The sequence below is a fragment of the Sturnira hondurensis genome, unplaced genomic scaffold (genome assembly GCF_014824575.4).
Source record: "Sturnira hondurensis isolate 20B ecotype Veracruz unplaced genomic scaffold, ASM1482457v3 Scaffold0021354, whole genome shotgun sequence".
NCBI lineage: Eukaryota > Metazoa > Chordata > Mammalia > Chiroptera > Phyllostomidae > Sturnira > Sturnira hondurensis.
The window spans coordinates 5446714-5470190 of NW_028093985.1; the positions used below are offsets into that span (position 1 = coordinate 5446714).

General features: G+C 34.1%; 1 protein-coding gene across 1 annotated transcript in view; it reads right to left on the reverse strand.

The window, feature by feature from the left end:
• The window catches only part of AP3B1 (adaptor related protein complex 3 subunit beta 1), a 242885-nt gene that overhangs the window by 76829 nt on the left and 142579 nt on the right, over positions 1-23477 (reverse strand). Inside the window, exons 19-21 of the mRNA XM_037032382.1 lie at positions 13361-13514; positions 9977-10118; positions 1586-1658 (exon numbers count right to left, since the gene is read on the reverse strand). Coding sequence (XP_036888277.1) covers positions 1586-1658; positions 9977-10118; positions 13361-13514 — 369 coding nt within the window. The remainder of the gene's footprint in view (positions 1-1585; positions 1659-9976; positions 10119-13360; positions 13515-23477) is intronic.

Genomic DNA, 23477 nt, shown 5'->3' on the forward strand with positions numbered 1-23477 from the left:
GGTGTGTTCACACACTAGGAATAGTAGTGAGCAAGACAGACGAGGATACTATTCTCATGCAACTCGAATCTAATTGGGGAGAAAGACAATAAACAAGTAATAAAGATATTTAACAGACTTTCAGACAGTGAAAAATGTCATGAATAGAGTTATTAGTGAAGGTGTGTAAGAGAAGTTGACTTCTGAGCTGGGATTTGAAAGATAAGAAGCAGCTTGCCATCAGAAGATCTGGAAGAAATGTTCTTAGCACGGGGAACAGCAGAACAAAGGCCCCTGGGAGGAATGAGCTTGATATATTTCAGAAATGCACAGAAACAAAACAGATAAAAGGTAGGCAGGAGTCAGATCATACAAGGTCTTAGGAACCTAGGGATATGGATGTTCATGAAAGTGTAAAATTAAACTCTTACACTACAGGGTCTAAAACAAGGATGGAATGAGATCTGATCTTGCTGGTTTATCTGTATGATAAATTCCTAGAATTAATAGGTGAAAATTAATAGATATGTGCAACTTAAGTTTTGAGAGATATTATTATAATGACTCCATAAAGCTATACCTATTTATGTTCCTATCAAAAACACATGTAGAATGCTTTTTTTCTCTAACCCTTAGTAATAATGCATGCTGCTTTAAAATCTTTGCCAATAGGTGAAAAATGATATAAACTTTAAAACTTCACCAATAGGTGAAAATTATTCAAATCTGCCTCCAATTTTAATTTCTCTATATTAACTATGTCTCTGTTTTACACATTTTAATTTCTTTATATTAAGAGTTTGCCACGAGAAAGTCCAGGTAAATAATATAAATAAAAGAGTTCTATATTCTGTTTAGAGTAACAAAACCTACACAGAGATAACTCACCTCTAGCATGGAAACACTATCTTGAAAAATGACAGCAGTTTAATATTCATGAAAGTTACTCTTCTTCTAGTGCGAAATGTACCCACCAACAAAGTCAATCTCTCTCTCTCTCTCTCTCTCACACACACACACACACAATGAAGGAGATGATGAATATACATTTTTGAATACTTGGGTTACTATATTTATAGGACTCTAAATTCCTACAAGTGGATTTGCTGAGACAATTTTTTTTTGCAGTTAAATATTGATAGGTATAGCCACACTGGCTGCCCAAAGCTTTTTGTACCCAATTCTATTGACATTGAAATGTGGCAAGAGGAAAATGGTGGTATCCTTTACATTTTGAATTACTTCCCTAGTTCCCTACCTCTTTAGGTTAGATGTCTCATTCCCCATAGCCAACATTTAACAATGCAGAAGTTGTGAGATATGGAAAATATTTACTGAAACAAGTATGAAGTATTAAAGCAAAAGATCCTAAAATTAATTTAGTGCCCCTTTATTTGACCAATTACATTCATTCAAGTGACACAAAACTGATATGCTGAATAGATGAAAAAAATACTAACAGTACCGATTTCTAAAATTTTCTTGCTGTATTTATACAATTTTTTCATAATAGATGTTAATATACTTTGAGACATGTAAATAAAAAGCACTCTAAAAATAAAAATACTACTAAACACAGAAGAAATATTTAAATTTTCATACTTACAATCATCTAAATCTAGAAGTGAAACATCTTTGGTAACAGGACTTCTACCTTGCTTTGTGCTTCTTTCTTTTTCCTGTAAGATATGAAATATTTCATTTACTGTATGTTCTTCTTAAAAAATCTGTGAGGTACGCTTTAACACATCAAAGCAAGCATTTTTCCTCTGCATAGTCTCCCCCCACAAATATTAAGCTTTTATATGGTTATACAAAATGTTTTTTGAATCAAATTTTTTATTTTGGTTAGCACACAGTATTTCTTTCCACTATGCAAAGCATTCATTATTTTTATTTATTTCTATTTTCTTTTAAATCTTTTGTTAAAGGATCTTATTTATTTATCTTTAGAAGGGAAGGGAAGGAGAGAGGGAGAGAAATATCAATGTATGGTTTCCTCTCGTGCGTCCCCTGCTAGGAACTGGCCTGTAACCCAGGCAGGTGCCCTGACTGGGAATTGAACTGCAATTAAATGCTTGGTTCGCAGGCCCACGCTCAATCCACTGAGCTACACCAGCTAGGGCACTGTTCGCTATTTTTAAATATTTTATGTTGAAATATTATAAAGAACCTTCAAAAGAAAACTTAAAAGGTAACAATTATTTTATAATCTGACAATTGTCTGCTAACATGAAAATGTAATGTCTATGCACTTTGGCAGAAATTGCACAAACACGATTGAAAATAATTTTTAAACAAGTTGATTTGAGAAAAAGGAATACTCAAACTATATATGCTTAGTCTGAGATGGTCAATGGCTTGTGATGGATTAGTTTTGCTGAGATATAGTTTGTGATGTGCATTGTACCAGATACGTAGTATTTCAACAATGGGTGTGTCAGATTTCTGCCAAAAATATTCATTAAAATCTATAAATGACATTTTCAGGCTCTTGTTCGTTAGAGTTGAAAAGGATTCATTTACTTTCTTTACTGTTTTCTTTTGGAGAGAATATGTATTTCAAAGGGCTTCCATCACCTCAGATTTGCATATTCAGTCTACTATGTTTTTGAAATGTGGTAACCATAGACTAGAAAACAGTGTCTGTAAGGCTGAGGTATTGATGACAGTTTATTTAGAGATACAGAAAAAATACGCAATCTTAAAAAAATAAAGCACAGTACTGAGTAGCATCATCAGCAATTAAAGAACAACAAATAGCAGGCCGTTAAACAGATGTATTTGGATCAAGGTTACTTACCTTTATAATCTATAATTTTTTTTACATTAAATCTCAAATTAAAGGCCAATACTTATGTTTTTCCTAAAATGTTTGTTTCTTCCTTCATTTAGTTATCAATAATATGTATAGAATTTTTAATATGTATCAGGTTCTGTGCTAAGCAATGGAAGTAATAGACCCAACATATACATAGTCCCTGCCTTCATATAACTTATAATCTACCAAAGGAGTTTATAGCTTATTGCTTATGGGAAGTACTACAAATACGTTGGAAGTGTTTTCCTAACCATGAAAGCTATCATTCAACAAAAGGCACATCACCACCACTACAGTTTACACCATGTCCGAGCTACTACTACACTGCCGGTACATGAACAAGAGCAAATGCACCAAATTATGTCATAGGGAACACTTTAAAATAATTTTAAGTTCTGCTTGTTTTTCTTCTAATGCCTATACTCAGAAAAAATATTTTCCAGACTCCCACAATAATACACATTAAACACTAACTAAAAACATTGGCATTGATTTTCTCCCTCAAAATAATTATTTCTGCTACTGAAAACTCCAAATCAACCAAATGGGTTTTAATTTTCATTAGTTATTTATAAACAACATTTGCCCCTCTCTCCACACCACAAATGAATAACAATTTCTAGGGCTAAGGGAAAAAAAAACAGAAGAAATGTTAATTTTGAAGCTGAAATGTAAAAGTTGTAGTAAATAAAAACGTGTTCAGAAGGCAAATGCCATCTCCACTAGAGTATCATTCCTGTGAAGAAAGAACATATAACAGGAAGAGCTCATCACCACGTGACTTATCAAAATGCTACGCTGAGCACAACGGGGGCAGCTTCCTCTAAGCCACAATGGTGCATGACTGTCTACACGGAACTGTAACCTCCCCACCTGAAAAATTAGAGACCCATCAAATCCAGATCAAGTTAAAGCTGTAGGCAAGTCTATACCTTATTTTCTACTTCACAGCTAAGAGTCTGTAACAATATCTATTAAACACACATCAGGTCACATACAACACAGGACAGGCTGCATGTGAAATTGGGATAAAGCCCAAAACTGAAAGAAAAAAGGCTTTCAAAAGGACAGAATTTCATTGACTTTCTGAGAACAGCAAATACCCAGTGACTGAAATACAACATTAGCAATAGATAATGGTCATTTCTACTAAATTGAAAAAGCCTTGCATTCTGAATCAAGGCTATAAAAAGCTTCATGATGTGTTTGGCATTCCTCTCTCATGTTATATTTCATTTTTCATTTTAAAAAATCCATAGTAAGTTCAAAACATTTTCATACTTAAAGGATCTACTATAAAAATAAAAATCCGAATTCTAAACAAAGAAGTTAAGAGCCCTATTCCATCAAACATTTCTCCATTTGCAATTCATCTTGGTAATAGAGACAGAACCTGGGTAAATGCATATAGGACTGGAGGCAGGAGATTTTTCTTGCTCAATGCATAATTCATGTGCTCCGCCTGCAAAGTGTGTAAAATGAGAATTTCACACCGCAGCATGAGCCATGGAGCTGCAGAGAAAAGGCAGATGAAATCATATTTTACTGTGTGAATTTTATTTCTTACCCTCCCAATATTTATACAAAACCATCATTGACAAACCAAACACAGTGACAGATCACCCACTGTTTCCATTGTGTTAGTACTTGAGAGGAGATCAGGCAGAAACACAGACAATTTGTTTTTGTATCTTTTTTTAAATAGAGAATTAGGTTTTTAGCAGCTGAGTGACTGTATCAGACTTTTATAAGGACAACAGTAACTAATCTTAAAATCTCACTATAAAAATACCTAGTTATCAATTCATCATCCTCAAATCTCCATTTTGTTTCTATGGTATTCAATTATACACCTTCATACATCAACATTTTCAACATAAAATACAAAGTCTCAGGGTTAAGGAACTGATTTCTATTTAATATATTTCATTTCAAATAAAAGATAAAAGATCCTGGAAATTCTTACTAAGCTCCAAATAATATAAATAAAATGATGTACTAATATCTGTGGAGTTTTTTTATGTATTCTGCATGTTCATTTTCATGCTGATTTAAAAAGAACAAGGAGAAAAACATCTTACATGACAAGTATCAAATATGCTTCCTAAGAGGAAATTACTATAAAGAGGTTTGAAATTTTAAACTATAGAACAGGATTAGTATACAAAGTTTGCCCAACCTATACCATGCTTTGAAATCAACAAAATTTCAAGACTAATGTTTAGCCTTACATGGCAAGATATTTGAATGAAATATTTTCAATTAAATTTACCAACCAAGGACAATTTAATGACTCTCTTGCCTTCAAGTCATCTGACAAATTTTGTTTTAAAAATCCAAGGCTCACACTTACACTGTACTTTAAGCCAAAAGTATACTACCAGTAAATTGAGTTTTTTTTATAAGTTAAAACTAGTCTAAACTGTTAAATAAATCTTTCCTATTACATTATATCTACTTCAATAAGAAAGCTTATTTAATGGCATTCACTGTTATTTAATGATCTCAAATGAAATGAAATAATATTTCTGTTCTGGAGAATTTAAAATATAAACTAAACTGGGAAAGACATAAATTGAAAGAGGCAAGGTTTTGAATTATAAGTAAAAACCAATATTTTGCAATATTCACAGATGTTACAGAATTGCAACATACATAAGTACTTGTGAAAATGCAAGTAAAGCTTGTTTCCTATATGTCAAATGGCACAAAATCAATCAGAAAATAGTTCCTTTCATTCTTATCCATAATCTATTTCAGAACACCTGTCAAATTTTCTTTAAACCCAATCATTTTGGGCAAAAAAATTTATTTCATATTATATATATTTCAGAAACAAACACCTAAAAACAAAAATATGCTTGCCCATCAAGATAATGGTAACTAAAGAGAACAAGATAATTATATTTGGTTATTACCAACAAATATCTGATCTCAAATAAGAACACCTCTCAATCAATAATACAATCAAACAAACATAACAACAGAATAGAATATGTGACTATAGCGTTGTGTGTTATGGATCTGCTAGGGCATGGTGTCAAATGACAAACACTTCAGGAACATAATCCAATACTGGTTCTCACCCTTTGTCCCTATACTATTCACATGAGTCATACTTTTTCATCAATAATGTTTCTTATTCCATGCAGTATTCTCAACTAGAAGTAAAGAGACCACCCTCTGATATGGGGCCATTTTCTGCTCAGCTGATGTTTTCTGTAATTAAAGAACAAGTGTAGAAAAAAAAAAAAACAAAGACACAGAAGTGGGAAAACATGTTAAGAGAACCACAAAGAGTACACTGAGATCAGAACACTGGGAACACAAAGGAGGTTAAGTCTGGAAAGGGAAGTTCGGACTTCTTAGCCTGGGGAAGTTTACTAAGCTTGAATGATAAGGGAGCATCATCAGAAGTAATGTTGACATTAGGCTGGAGCTGCAAAGGACTGGGGCTGGGGAAGCTCTGATTGTGACCAGTGGCAAAGATCTATGAGTGAGCTAATAACTGATCTACAATGGTGGTGGTAGGAAATTAGAAACAGATCTGAGAAATAACACACAGTCTCTAAGACTTGGCAACTGTGTGAACATACAAGATGAGAGAGAAACAAAGCCAATTCTGGGGCTACAGATCTGGAAGATCTGGGATAAAGCATTCTGGTACCAAATTGTACAGCGCGTCATCTTCGGGCTGTATCAATAGGCTTGGGAAACCAGTAGCTCCTGCCAGATCTAAGAATTTGGTTTTAATTTGGGAAGAAACATCACAGCTGTTGTAAGGACTTAGAGATGCTATTATGGAGGAATTCACACAAAAGTTTTAGTTGAAACTACAAGAGTCAATGGGTCTCACAACAGGAAAAATGAAGAGAAAAAAATGACTGAAAATAAATTAACTCACATTAATTTTTATTAATGTAATACATTTTTAATTAAATTATTGGGGTGACATTGGTTTATAAAATTATACAGGTTTCAAGTGTACAATTCTATCCTATATATGTATGATGTATCATAATTCACATTTTTGAAAAATAATGTATACTAAGCACTAACTCTGGGGCAATATTCACACTTGGGTGTCAGAAAGTGGCAAAAGTGAAGCAAACAAAAGGAAGGCAAAGAAGTCAGAAGAAAAGGAATGCAGAGAATTCCAAGTAGTAGTAGAAGAAAAGGATAATTACTACAAGTAGGCCACTGAGTGAGGGAGGCTCCCTGGTTGACTTTTCACAATGCAGCATCTGTAGGAAGGGATAGGAGTGAAAACCAATGTCAAAGGGACTAAGAAATAACCGCGTTAAGATCTAGTGGATGGAGAGTATCTACACTATTTTTCTAAGCTCTCATTGTCACACACTCACTCTGTCTCTATTCTGCTCCCTCCTTCCCCTCTCTAAGTGTTGGGAAAAACTTAAGTGTCTTGGTTAGCAGAGGAGGCATTAGTGGAGAAAAAGACTGAAGGTGCAAAGAAAGCAGATGATTTTCAACAAGACAAAGCCAAGGAAGTAGAACTTATTCTTGGTTATAAGAGGACTTGGATCACTTACTCACAGCTATTCAAAGAAAAAGGAGGGTAAATAGATTGTGTGTTAGAGAGCGGAGTGGTAGGAGACGTTCCCAGCATGTGGTAGCTCAGGACAGTGGTTGAGATCACAGGCTGCAAGTAAGGGGTCATCCTGGGATATTGACTTATATCCTGAATGGTATAAAAAGAGTTTAAAAAAGGAAACATAAGTGTTACAACGAATTTTTCACTCCTTTGGTGTTCTATAATGCTAATTATTAGCATTGGTGTCCTATAATGCTAATATTATTAGTCTCTCATGGACTTAATGTTCAAGTTAAAAATGTTAACACTGATGTTTCATATTTACATAGTGCTTTACATTGATTTTCCGCATTTGATTTTTTAAAGCAGCACTTGAAAGAAGTGGAGTAGGTATTAGCATTTCTACTTTAAGGATGAGGAAACTAAAGTACAGTACTATGCCTATCCCATAGAACCATCATATTCAAAGTACCTCATGTTCTCATTTTCATGCTCACTATTACAAGAAAACATTGTCCAAATAATAGAAATGGAATAGAAAGAGTAAAAGTATAGATTTAGTTTGGCTGCAGATTTAAAGTATATGAATTTTCAGCACTAAAATGCTGTCATGCTAAATTAAGGTAAAGCACCCACCATCTGCCTTCATTACTCATAATTTCAAGCAGAAGCCACAACACTTGGTGCAAGGAAGACTTGTCTACAATTACAGGGTTGTCCATTATTAGAAAATTGATATACTTATAATTGCATGTATACTCCAAATCACTCAGAAAGAAATAGAAAGAAAAAATACTTATGGTGGCGCCAAGGTGCAGAATATTCCAACTGATAAATTAAAACAAACTATCCTATCTATCTATTATAGACAGGAAAAAGATCTTCTAGTATAGAGAAAATAAGCCACATAAGCAAAACACATAGACATGAAAACATCAACATGAGTAACGCCTGAATTTCTCAAGAGTCTTGGCTCACTGCAATATTTTAAAATTTTATACTGATACTCTACAGTAAAATACTTTCAATTATTTAGAGATTTAATCTGGTCATTGATAGTCTTTGACAAAGAACCAAATTGAACAGCTGACATGGGGTACTTCTGTGGCTTTTAGTCCTAAAGCCCTGCTTCCAATACTATATAGACATTAGAGTGCATAATTTTTCAACTTTTGCAAAACTTCATAAAAATAACTCATTTTAATTCTACCCACGGACACTCATTGATTTCTTGTGTGTGTTTTTTTTAAGTACTGATTTCTTATTCTCAGTTATACTTAATGTCAGTTCTAAAGCTCCTTTATTTTATTTTAAATAACACGTTAAGCTTTTTTTGTAATTTAACATAAGTAGGAAATGAGAAGATATCAAACTCACTATATAAGATTTTATACGAGGCCCGATTAATAAACCTAAAAATCCATAAGATTTTATGTAAATTTTTGAAACAAATCTTAGATATATAATATAGAGACACAAGTCTTAAACATAAATTCACATTTAAAATAGATTTTACTATATGCAAGAATATTTCAAAGGTTAAAACAAATATTAGTCAATTTTTTAAACATGTTTATTCTTTAACAATAAATCTCTGGACAAGGGAGGGAAACTGCACTTCAATGGATTTATTTTCATCCTTGGTTACTCAGATGCGTTATGAAAGAAATTGATAGGTACAAAGGAAATAAATCAAAACAAAGTCAAATATATTTGTTTTTGATTTCAAATATTCTCTCATTACATAGAAAGTATTTTTATTTCTAAAAGAAGTTTATCAACAATAAATGTTAAGTTTTATTGAATGCATTTCAGAAAAAAATTTAATTCAACTGAAAAGATAGGATTTGGCCATAATTTCAACATATTGAATACAGTTTATTTAAGAAACAAACTATTGCATTTAAAGTCTAGCATCAAAATGACCCATTTATAGGAAGGGAGTAAAAATTAAAGATCAGAAAGATATGTATTAAGTCTGAATTTTATATTAATAACTATTTTTGCAATTTATACTTTCATGTTATTGCCGCTAAGCAAAGTTAAAGGTTAAAAATACATCAAAAAGCATTACCATTCTATTACATAAGTGATTCTTACCCTTGTTTTTAAATACAGAGCTAGTGAATTTTTATTACTTAAGGGATAGATACTCTTTGATTAAACCTTTAAAAATATCCTATTGTCTGAAATACCTGATTTTTAAAAAAATAGTCTCAATTTCTTACGCCGACTGTACATTTATATTCCTTTGTTCAACACTATTTCTGTAGTTCCCTTAGCAAAAGCCTCCCTGTCATATTCCAGCCAAGAACAACAAAGGCTGTGCTAATAAACACCAAGCTCTCTAAGTTCAATGGCAAAGGACGAAGTTAAAACACGTTTCTAAATTCACTGAAGGGCTGAGTTACAAAGGAAGTCATTATCTAGAAAAAAATAATGTAAACTCATAGGTGTGGATGAATGAAGAGAAAGTTTATTTTCGTTGTCAGTGACAATGTTACCTCCCCTTCTTAGTTTCTTGATTTTCTACAAAATACTAATTTTCAGAAAAATTTATTCTTAATGGGGAAAAGGCTATAAAAATATTTACTTTCCATTACGATAAATGTGTAACCTCTTACCTTGGTGGCTTTTCTGGATTTAGATTCACTTTCTGATTCTGATTCAGATTCTGAAGAACTGTCTTCTATGGAACTAGACTCTGCACTGGAAGACTCTGAAGTTTCAGATTTTTCATTTTCTTTCTCCCCATCATCTGAATCACTATGTATAATAATAAATTTTGAAATATCAACTTTAAATCCTTTAAATAAACAAGTTTAAGTACTTTAAAAAACCAAATGGCAAGTGCTGCTGTACTTGTCCAATCTGCCCATAAATTAGAAACTTCACTGGAGAAGAGTGTTTCCCTGAGAACCACTTCTTTTCAGTATTTACAAAAATGATGAATATGGTTTGAAAATCCCAGAACATATTAGTGAAGTAACCATAGAAGTTGTATTATCTATAACCAAATAAAGCAGAACCCATTCAAAACCAAGTACAGGAGGACATCACACACCCTCAAATGCAAAAGAGCATAAAATAACCTAAATGTGATTCCCTAAGCAGAAAAAAACCCAATAATTAAATGTTTGATTTACCAGGAATATACATTAGGTGCTAACAGTACAACTTCAAAGATACTGGGGCTGATTTTAAAATGCTATCTTGAAATACCAGTGTTAATTAATAAATTTAAGTATCTATACATATACTTTCGCTAATATAGACTTGCATTTTATAAATTTTTCTGTCCAAGAAAATCATTTACATATATATGTTCCTAACTGTAACCTTAAGACATAAGAGAAAATGTTAACAAAAGAGAATTTTTCTAAAGCGCTAAATCTTACTAAAAAGTAAGATATCAAATATAAACTTTTTAAAACTTTGATTTAATCTTTTTCTCCATTACCATTTAGTCCCCTTGTGTTCCCTCTCCCCCCAGCAATCACCACACTGTTCTCCATGTCTATGAGTCCTTTTTCCTTTTTGCTCAAATAATCAAACTTAAGTGCTAATGCCATTCATTTATTTGTTCACTCCCTCTCTCATTTAACAAACACTTATCAACTGCCCACCATGCATTGGCACTGCTGGTGCTGAGGATGACAATGGTTAGTAAGATGCAGATGACCGACATGTGCCTTCCATAGAGAGTCTATGGTCCACTGAAAGACACGGGGAAAGCAGGTAGCACTGACAATAAAGCATGGTAAGTACTAAAGTATAGTGTGTCAGGAGAACATGTACAGGGTCACAACAAACTTAATGCAAACTGGGAAGGCTTCCTAGAAAAGACACATAAGTTGAGAAATAAAAATGAGGCAGGCAGAGGGTAGGAAGGTAGTTCTCCAAGGGAAACAACTACATGTAAGATAACCAAAAGGTCTCAGGGGAAAAGGGATGCCTTGTGGTCAACATTTTCTCAAAACTAAAGGTATGTAGTTCTCCTTACTGTGTGTGTATATTTAAGACTCCATCTTGTGCCAGGTGTGGTAAGAACATCATACCAATAATCTAATTTAGTCATTCCACCATATTTTTACTGGGTGCACTGCCATCCTATAATATTCAGAAAAGTTAAGTAATTTGCTCAAGGACACACAGACAGGAGGGCTGAAGTGTAATTTGAACTCATGTCTGTCTTACTCTAAAGAACATATTTGCCCTACCACACCATTCTACCACCCTTCAACTGAAAACAGTTTGGAGTGTAAAATTCAAATTTAGTCAAAAATACTTATGATTACTAAAGAGTGGTTGTGATGAAACTTAAAGCTCCTTAGCTTTAAAATACTATCATACAATTATACTGGCAAAGTTTTAAAAATAATTCTAAGAGAAGGCAGAAAAACATATGGGACAGAGAGTGGTGAGGCAAGGGAAGAATCAATATTTCCTAGAATTGATTTTTTGTGGGGGAAATATGATGGCTGTTTATTAAAAGTGGAGTCATGGTAACATCTCAGAGCACATGTAATTATATTTGATGACTAAAAAATATGTTGTTGTTTTCTCCGAGCAAAGAATAGCTATTTATTATCTCTAATTCAATGCTTAAAACATGTACTTAAAAATATAAGGTTTAGAATGCATCTGAGATTCCCTTTGATATAATAAACAATTCTTTTAAAATTCAAACATGGGTAAAAAGTCCATTTCTGAAGGAAAAGAATAATGAAACTAATCTAATACATGATTATAAATTTCTGGCATACTGACTTCTGCTCTCTGAAAAGACATTTAGTGCACTGAACCCAAACTTCCCTTTCCTAGAAATAAGACACTCCTTATAAACTATGTAATCATAGCTGCTCTGCTATTAGACCAGAACTACAGAATTTCTCTGAAAGAAAAGGCTATTACAAACCAAGCACCTCCTTTGTTGCAAGGAGGAGTAATTCTGCACCTATTTAACTTTTAGCTTTTGAGATAAGATTTTAAAGGTAAAAGTGTTATTTTGTTATGCATCACTCAATTTTGATGGGTAATTATTGTTTATCTTACTACTTAGAGTTTCAGATGTTAATCTAATGAAAAGAATTCACTGGTAACTAGCTTTTTAACTTTGCAATGATGAAAAGCCTGTATTAATTTAACCTACAGATTTCATTTGTTCTGAACAGGAAAAACAATATAAATCACTTTTAAAATCATTAAATCCTGACTTAAATTAATAAAGTCATAATTAGGGTATTATGCTGTGTTTGTTATGGAAGTGGCAGGGCGAGCGGCTTTAATTACTGTCTGTAATAAAAGGAGCAGAGCGCGCACTGCGCCCCAATCAGTGCTGTCAGCCACGACTGAGTGGGGCTGCGAGCTCATCAAGTGAGCGGGCAGCGGGCTCCCAGGGAAGGGCCGTCCTGTCTGCAGAGGCCACGCGCTGACAGCAGCGAAGAAAACAGACTCGCACAATCCAAGGCAGCAGCCCCAGTTACTTAAATTTTTAATGACACTTTAATACATGATAATGTTGTTGATAATAGGAGATCTTAAAAAGCGCTAACACTTACATATCTTATGACCGTCTTCCTTCACAGCCCCTGACTCTAATATTTGGATCATAATCTTTCTAATATAACATTATTTAGAAAAATCAATTGTCTTGGTTGCATAATGGCAAAGTGTTGAAGGATTTAATTTTAGCCCTCAGCAAAATTGCTACAGAAGGTAATTAAGTGTTTCATACCTACTGCTTGATCACTTAAGTCAGCTTTCCAAGGTTATACCAATTTTTGATATATAGTCCCAAGATTTGTTCAAGTTCAAAATGAAAACTAAGCATTGTAAGTAGTAGGATAATGTAAATTAGTATTCTAAATTAATTTACAAGATTTAATATCTGTTCAGGAAAATATACCCATACTTATTTTTATCACTCTATGAATTAAAGGGAAATGTTAGCCTGGAAGCAGATACCACAGAATACTTTTGAAGAAAATTCTGAGAAAATAATTTACCCTTTCTCTTTGGTTTTGGAGCTCCTTTTGGCTGTTCTTTTGTTCACCGCGGACTCGCTCCCACTCCCACTGCCACTGGAGGAGTCCTCGCTGCTGTCACCACTGCTGTCTCCTTCCTCGTCCTGCTCTTCACTTTCACTTCCAGATTCACTCTCTGAAAAAACAGAACCAGGTGCTCTTTGATTTATGGCCCTTTAATTACACATAAGGACACAAGTAACTGTTAATATTCATCACAAATGAAACAGATGTTGGATTTTAGTTTACTAAACACCCCTTTCTTACACTTCTATTTCCATACTCCGGCAGTCAGACTTCCGGCACCCCGCAGCGAGGCGAGCGGAGGGACGCCACGAGACACACGGGGGCTCTGAGAGCGACTGGGGAAAGCAAAGGAAGGTGAGCCAAGGAAGTAAACCAAGTCTGAGAGACTCTTGCTTTTCAAACCCATAAGTATCTAGCTATGGCAAAAACCTAAAAAAAAGATATAAGGATGATATAAGGATAAATAATTTTTAATTCTTCTGTTGATAATAGGAAATTTAATTTAGAGAAGAAAAAGTTAACAGTTGAGTCTTAAGAACAAATTTTGAGAGGGAAATAAGCCATTCAAATCATCTCCAAACATTTCTAAACCCAAAAGCAAGAAGCAAAATTACTAAAATTATTATTTATTTTAGTAGCACAGGAGTTTTCCATATGTCAAAGAGATGGTATAATTACACTTAAGAACTACACATTTAAATGTTTTATGTATAAATTATGGTATACTAGGACTCTTTGGTAGAAGTGCTACATATAGTATATTTATGTGTATTTTAATAATGAAGCATCATTTCTGCCGTTTGAAATGGCTATAGTTAGAGTTGTATTCTAGATAAAGATGACAAACTGTTGGCCTTGCAGTGGTCTGTCTGATGTAGTGCCCTTAGGCAGAAACAGAACCAGTGGTTAAAATACTATTCTAGTAAGTTAATGTCTACTCTATGAGGGTTTATGTACCACACGGGAAAAAGCTAGGGGTGCCTGTATTCCTTTGGAAGGACTTGTATTAGTTAGAAGCATGGGTTCTGAAGTTAGAATGCATGGTTCAACCCTGGCTTTACCACTTTCCAACTGTAAGACTAAGCAAGTTATTCAAACCCTCTGGGTCTCTTTTTCTGTACACAAGGATAACACTAGCTACATTATGGAGGTGTTACAAAGATTAAATGTTTTAAACATGTAAAGATTAGGATACAACAGTGCTTGCCCCATAGTAAGGCATTTATTGTTATGGGCTCTTACAAACAGCAAAATTATTTTACTGAAACTTTACAAAGACAAAACTACTGATTAAAGATATTCTGAATTTTTTATGATATAAAGTTGCACACATGTACATATATAACTCAGACAACTGGCTTATGCCATAAATTATGAAAAGAAATTATAGCATCTAAAGTACTCTTGTGTTAATTACATGGGAGTTAAACACAACTGTGAATCCACTTCACATCAGGCACCATTACTTAAATTTTCAGGTTAGTAAAATCCTGAGGGTGTTTGTTTGTTGTAAAAAGACTTGCTCCACTGGGAGACTAATCTTATAACTTCCAGTGAGAAAAGTTATCTTTTTCCCTCTGGTCTAGAGTGGAACTAATGTAACATGACTCACTACTATATGTATTCAGACAAACTTATGAAAATTCTTACTTTTAATGAAATATTTCAAATATGTTTTGAAAAAGGTTAGACTACGAACAAGCATAAGCTGTGAGTAAATGGAATGGAGACAAATATCCATATGGTATACTCAACTATACAAACAGGTCTTTCCCAATGGTATAAATCTTTCCTGAAATTCCATATTTTTAAAAAGTAGATCTCTGAATTGAAGTATTTTCTCTAGTTCTCAGCTTATTAGCTCAGAAAGTAATGTACCACAGATTAATTGATCAGTAACTAAAAACAAAGATTTTGAGAAGAGAAACAGGAAAAAAAATGAGTGAATTACCTTAGAGCATGGCAGTGGATGAACAAGTAATAGTGAGGTACATTGGTTCCATAAGGAATACAAGTTTTAGAAGAAAGACGGGTCATTTGATTTGGGGTCAGATATGTCTATTAGGTTAATTGTAGTAAGTGTTAGAAAGTAATTCCAATATATTTTCATTATGTAAATCACTCATAGAATTTTAATACTGCAGGGACTTAAAAAGCATCTAAGTTCCAGTCAGATGGTGATCCGACATTCATATCATGGGTGTGCCGGAAAGAGAAAAGGAAAAGCAAGAAATTAAAAACCTATTTGAAAAATAATGAAAGGAAACTTCCCCAACCTGGCCAAAGAACTAGACACACAACTCCAAGAAGTACACAATTTCCCAAACAAGATGAACGCAAAGAGGCCCACACCAAGACACATAATTAAAATGCAAAAAGTTAAAGACAAAGATAATATTAAAAGCAGCAAGAGAAAAGCAGGTAGTTACCTACAAAGGAGTTCCCATAGAACTATCAGCTGATTTCTCAGCAAAGCTCTGTAGGCCAGAAGTGAGTGGCAAGAAATATCCAAAGTGAGGAAAAGTAAGTACCTATTTTCAAGATTACTCTACTCAGCAAAGCTATCATCTAGAATCAAAGGACATATAAGAAGCTTCCCAGACAAGAAAAAGCCGAAGTAGTTCATCACCACCAAACCAATATTATATCAAATATTAAAGGGTCTTCTTAAGAAGAAGAGAAAAAAGGAGAAGATGAGCAACAAGTAGGTGGAAGCTGAGCCCACCTGCCACTGCCCTCAACTTGGATACTTGGCTGACCTTCTGAAAAATAAACTAAATATTCCATGGAATCTTCGCTGCTAATGAAGTTTAGAAGCCAAGAAGTACAGAAGACACTTCACAACAGGCGGCAGGTGAAGGTGATACAGGTGGTGCTGCCAGAAGTTGGATGAACCACCCCGGGACCATGGGCTGAAAAGAGCCCGAGGTAGTTACGGAAAGAGAAGACAGAAGGCAAACACCAAACTGTGCTCATACAATTTCCACCTCATTTTCCTGCAGAATTTGCATTATTTTTTTCTTTCACATAGCCTTTTAATATTTCTTTTTTTAATTCAATTGTATTCCAACTAACTCACTATTCTTTGCCATTTTTATTCTTTATATTTAGATTTTTATATTACTTTTAAATTTTATTTCTATTTTAAATCTCACCTTGTACCCCTCCCTTAATTGCTCCATTTTGCCTTCCTGCCCTGTCTTATTTTTGTTGTAAATTTTTTTCTCCCACTTTATGCCTTGTTCCTATTCCTTCCTCTTACTATTTCTCCTCCATTTTCTCAAAATCATTTTTCTCTACTATAGACATCTTGTATTCTTTTTTCTCTTTTGTATAATAGTCTTATTCTCTTTCCACCTTTATTAATCTTTGCTCAGCTGTTGTTACTGGCCCTCTAGTGGTTTTTCAGCACATTTCTTTCCTTTGGTTCACTACTTTTTAAATGTTATTTAAAACCTCATACTATACTCATCCCTTTTGTTACTCAATTTTGTCATCCCCCTTCCCTATTTTACTTATGTTTTAAATTTTATTTTTTCCCTTCCTTTGACTTGTTTCTATTCCCTACTTACTATTTTACTCCCTGCTCCCACTCAAAATCACTTCTCTCTCCTTTAGTCATCTCATACTCCATTTTCCCTATCTTACAATATTTTCTCAATCTCTCTCCACCTTTATTAATATTTGCTCAAATGCTGTTGATACTGCTAATGTAATAGGAGGGTATTTTTGTTGGTATAGGTTTACTTCTCTGGGTAGTATTGCTTTGTTAACCAGCACCTGAACAACAGCATATAAGATGAGGCAGGGGTTGTTACTCCCAGTCAGACAGCTGGAGGGGAATATCCCATCAATAAATGAGCCATCAATAATCAAAGGCCAAGTACAGCAGGAGAGCCCACATAAAATGAATAAAGGGTAACCCTAGAGCATCCAGATCAGGAGATCAAAGGGACTGCATGACTGAGTCCACAGAGCTCCCACCACAGAAGTCCACCCCACAAAGACAGACAGGCAAAGCAGAGCAACCTAAGGTACAGAAACAAACAAAAAGAATTACCTAAAATGGGGAGACAAAGAACTACCTCCCAACTGAAAGAAAATAAGGAATCTCCAGAAAAAGAACTAAATGAAATTGAAGCAAGCAATGTATTACACATAGAATTCGAAATAATGGTTATAAGGATGCTCAAGACAGTCAGTGAGAACTACAAGAAACTTTATAGGAGTTACAGAAGCATAAAAAAGGACATAGAAACTATGAATAAGAACCAGGAAGAAATGAAGAATACAATATCTAAAATGAAAAATACTCTACAAGGAATTAAAAACAGGCTAGATGAAGTAGAGGACTGAATCAGTGAGCTGGAAGACAAGGTAGAAAGAAATAACCAGTCAGAGGAACAAATGAAAAAAGGGGTCACACAGAATGATGATACTTTAAGGGAGGTTTAGGACAATATGAAATTTAACAACATTCACATCATAGGACTATCAAAAGGAGAAAAAAAGGACCAAGGGATAGAAAACTTGTTTGAAAAAATGACAGAAAACTTCCCTAAAATGGTAAGAAAAAAGCCATGCAAATTTGGAAAGCACAGAGGGTCCCAATCAAGAGGAACCCAAAGAGGCCTACTGCAAGAAACGTCATAATTAAAATGGCAAATTTTAAAGAAAAAGAGAGAATCTTAAAGGCAACAATGGGGAAATAGCCAGTAACATACAAGGGAGTTCCAATAAGGCTATTAGCTGATTTTTCAACAGAAACACTACAAGCCAGAAAGGACTGGCATGAAACATTCCAGGTAATGGAAAGCAAGGACCAACTCTATCCAGCAAGGCTCTCATTTAAAATGGAAGGTGAAAGAAAGCACTTCTCAGACAAAAGAAAGCTAAAAGAGTACATCTCTACCAAGTCAGCACTGCAAGAGGTGCTATAGGGACTGCTATAAAAACGAGGAGAGACAAACACAAGTACAGAAAAAATGGTAATGAGTAAGTACCTATCAATAATAACCTTAAATGTATATGGATTAAACACTCCAATCAAAAGACACAGGGTAGCTGAATGAGTTAGAAAACATGACCCACATATACGCTGTCTACCAGAGACCCACTTCAGAATGAAAGATCTACGCAGCTTGAAACCGAAGGGATAGAAAAACATATTCCCAGCAAACAGACATGAAAAGAAAGCTGGGGTGCAATACTTACATCAGACAAAATAGACTTCAAAACAAAAGCAATAACAAGGGACAAAAAAGATGACTACATGATACTTAAGGGAATAGTCCAACAAAAGGATATAAAACCCTTGTAAACATATATGCTCTAAACACAGGAGCACCTAAATATATAAGAAAATCTTGGAGGGCTTCAAGAAAAATACTGACAACAACATAGTTATCATAGGGGATTTTAACAACCCATTGTCAACAATGGACAGATCTTCCAAACAAAAATTCATAAGAATACTGTGGTGATGAGTGATACTTATAGATCACATGGACTTATCAAGTGGCCTTAAATACAAGGCCACTATCATCAAAACAGCCTGGTATTGGTTGTATTCTTATTTATTGGTTTTATGTATATATTAGTGTGTGTGTGTGTGTATACACACACATACACATATATAATTGTGTACACACACACACACACACACACAGAGAACCTTTCACCCCAAAGAAGCTAAACATACATTCTTTTCAAATATACATGAAACATTTTCAAAGATAGGCCACATGGTAGGACACAAAACAATCCTCAACAAATTCAAGAAAACTGAAATCATATCAAGCATGTGCTCAGATCACAATGGATTAAAATTAGAAGCCAACCTCAAGGAAAAAAACCTCAAAAACATTCAACTACATGAAGACTGAATAACATGTTATTAAAAATAAATGGGTCAATGAGATCAAGGAAGAAATCAAAAAGTATCTGGAAACAAATGCAAATGAACACACAAAAGTCCAAAACGTATGGCATACAGCAAAGGCAGTCCTGAGAGGGAAGTTCATAGCAATATAGGCCTACCTAAAGAAGATACAAAAATCTCAAATGAACAACCTAACCCTACATCTACAAGAACTAGATGAACAATAAGGAAGCCCAGAATGAGCAGAAGGAAGGAAATAATCAAGATCAGGCAGGAATTAAATGACATAGAGACTAAAAGAACAATTCAAGGGATCAATAAATCCAGGAGCTTGTTCTTGGAAAGGGTAAACAAAACTGACAAACCTTTAACCAGACTCACCAAGACAAAAAGAAAGAAGATCCAAACAAATTAAGTCAGAAATGAAAGGGGAGAAGTTACAACCAATACCACAGAAATACAAAGGACTATAAGAAATTACTATGAACAACTATATGTAAATAAATTAGACAACCAGGGTAAAATGGACAAATTTTTAGGAACACATAATCTTATAAATCTTAATCAAGAAGAAGCAGAAAGCTTGAGGAGACCAATAACAGCTAGTGAAATTGAAGTAGTAATCAAAAAACTCCCAGCATACAAAAGCCCTGGGCTGGATGGCTTCCCAGGTAAATTTTACTAAACATTTAAGGAAGAACTAACTCCTATCCTTCTCAAACTATTCCCCAAAATTCAAAAGGAGGATAGACTCCCCAACTCCTTTTATGTGGCTAGTATAATTTTAATTCCAAAACCAGGTAAAGACACAACAAAGAAAGAGAACTATAAGCCATTGCCTTTGATGAATATAGATGCTAAAATACTCAACAAAATACTGGCAATCCAGATTCAGAAATACATTAAGAAGATAATACAGCATAATCAAGAGGGATTCACTCCAGGAATACAAGGATGGTATATTTGCAAATCAATAAACGTAATACACTATATGAACAAAATGAAGGACAAAAATCACATGATCATATCAATAGATGCCGAAAAAGCATTTGATAAAATCTACCACCCATTTAAGATAAAAACACTCAGAAAGTGGAATTCAGGGAGCATACCTCATCATAATAAAAGCCATATATGAGAAACCTACAGCCGACATTATATTTAACAGGCAAAAACTAAAAGCTTTCCCCTCAAGGAACAAGACAAAATTGTCTACTTTCACCACTTCTATTCAACATAGTACTAGAAGTTCTAGCCACAGTGATCAGACAAGAAAAAGAAATAAAAGGCATCCAGATTGGAAAGGAGGAAGTAAAACTGTCATTCACAGACATCGTAGTATACAAAAAAAAAAAGCTACAGTCTCCACCAAAAAACTACTCGACCTAATAAGTGTACTTGGCAAAATAGCGGGATACAAAGTCAATATGCATAAATCGATGGCATGTATGTACACCAGCAATGAAATATCAGTAACAGAAATTATGAAAAAATCCTATTTACTATAGCAACAAGAGAAATAAAATACCTAGGAATAAATTCAACCAAGAACATAAAAGACCTGTACTTGGAAAATTATACAACACTGAAGAGAGAAATTAAGGAAGATACAAATAAATGGAAGCATATATGTGGTTCATGGATTGGAAAAATTAACATCATTAAAATGTCCATACTACCCAAAGCAATATATAGATCCAATGCAATTCTTATTAAAATATCAATGGCATATTTCACAGAAGTGGAATGAATATTTCAAAATTTTATATGGAACCAAAAAATACCTGGAATAGCCTCAGCTAATTGAGAAGAACAAAGCAGGAGGAATCAAAATACCTGATATCAAACTATACTACAAGGCCACTATCATCAAAACGGCCTGGTATTGGCATAAGAACAGACACATAGATCAGTGGAACAGAACAGAGAATCCAGAAACAAACTCAAGTCTCTATGGTCAATTATATTTGACAAAGGGGCAGGAGCATATAATAGAGTAAAGATGGCCTCTTCAATAAATGGTGTTGGGAGAACTGCACTAGTAAATGCAAAATAATGAAACTAGACCACAAACTTTACACCATACATTAGAATAAACTCAAAATGAATAAAAGACTTAAATATAAGTCATGACACCATAAATGTTATAAGGGAAAACACAAGGAGGAAAATTTCAGATATCCCACATAGCAATATTTTTGCCGATATATCTCCTAGGGCAAGGGAAATAAATAAAAAAAATAAACAAATGGAACTGTATCAAACTAAAAAGCTTCTGCACGGCTAAAGAAATGATTAGCAAAATGAAAAGGGAACCAACCGACTGTATGGAAGAACATATTTGCCAATGATATCTCAGACAGGAGTCTGATATCCAAAATATATAAAGAATTCATAAGACACAATACCAGAAAGACAAACAATCCAATTAAAAAATGGATTGTTGTTTCAAAGATTCTGAATAGACACTTCTCCAAAGAGGGCATATAGATGGTCCACAGACATATGAAAAAGTGCTCAAGATCACTAGCCATCAGAGAGATGCAAATTAAAACCACAATGAGATATCACCTTATACCCATCAGAATGGCCATCATTAATAAGTCAAACAATAAGTGCTGTGAGGATGCAGAGAAAAGGGAACCGTAGCGCACTGCTGGCAGAAATGAGACTGGTATAGCCACTGTGGAAAACAGTATGGAATTTCCTCAAAAAACTAACAACAGAATTGCATTTTGACTCAGTGACTCTGCTATGGGGAATATACCCTAAGAATCCTGAATCACCAAAAAAAAGAACTTATGCAAAAAAAAGAACTTATGCAACTCCTATGTTCACAGTGGCACTATTTATAATAGCCAAGTACTGGAAAAGGCCTATTCTCTATCAGTAAATGAGTGGATCAAAAAAAACCTTTGGTACATTTACACAATTCAATACTATGCAACAGAAAGAAAGAAGGAATTCCTACCCTTTTGTGACAGCAAAAGACACTAACTAGAGAGTATCATGTTAAGTGAAATAAGCCAGGCGGTGAAAGACAAATACTGTATGATCTCACCTACAAGAAGAATCTAAGGAAAAAAATAAACTAATGAATAAAATAGAACTGCAGGTTCAGAAACATGGAACAGACTACAAGTGAGCAGAGGGGAGTGGGGAGGGGAATAATGGTGGAAAAAAGGGGAAGGCACTAGAAAAAGAAAATGTATGAATGACCCATGGACATGGGGTAGGAACTGACTGTAGAAGCGGGTGTGGGATGGGCAGAGGAGGGCAAAGGGAAAAAAAACTGGGACAACTGTAAAAGAATAACAATAAAAAAGGATTAAAAAAAGAAAAGATAAAGATAAAAATAGAACACAATGGCAATAACTACGTATCTTTCAACAACTGAATCTAAAAACACAAAATAAACAAACAGAACAGACTCTTAAACACAGATAACAAACCATTTTGATGGTTGCCAAAAGGGAGGAGGCTTAGGTGGATGAGTGAAAAAGATGAAGGGATTAAGAAGTACAAATGGTTGTTACAGAACAGTCACGGGGATGTAACATACAGCATAGGGAATATAGTTAACAATACCCTAGTAACTCTGTATAGTGTTGGATGGGTACGATTATCGGGATGATCACTTAGTAACATACATTGTCCAGTCACTGGGGTATACACCTGAAATTAATATAGTATTGTATGCCAAATGTAATTGAAAAAAATTATTTAAATAGGAGCATCTAACTCTGTGTCTTCATTTATCAGATGTAGAGAGAGGTAAGTGGCTTATTCACTTTATATAGATAAAACCCAAGACTTACAAATCCTTCTAATTTGCATTCTTTTTATTGTATTTGGTTACCCTCAATCTTTTAATTCTTGATTTCTTTATAATATACAAGGGATTTATGAATTTTAGTTTTATTTCTCTACAGGTTCAGGTAGAAATAAGAGTACAAAATGTATAAAGTTTTTTAAAGGCACCACTAAAGGCTCATCAAAAGTAAAATCATGTTTTTCAATACACCAGTGAATATAATAGGAAGTGTAGGTTAGGATTCAGAAAAGCATGAGTTTCTTTTCCAACTCTATCATTCATTAGCTGTGTCCAAGAGGCGATATCAAATAAGAAGGGACTGGAAATTACTTCGAAAACTAAACAGAGATATGTGAATGAAAGGAATTATTGTAACA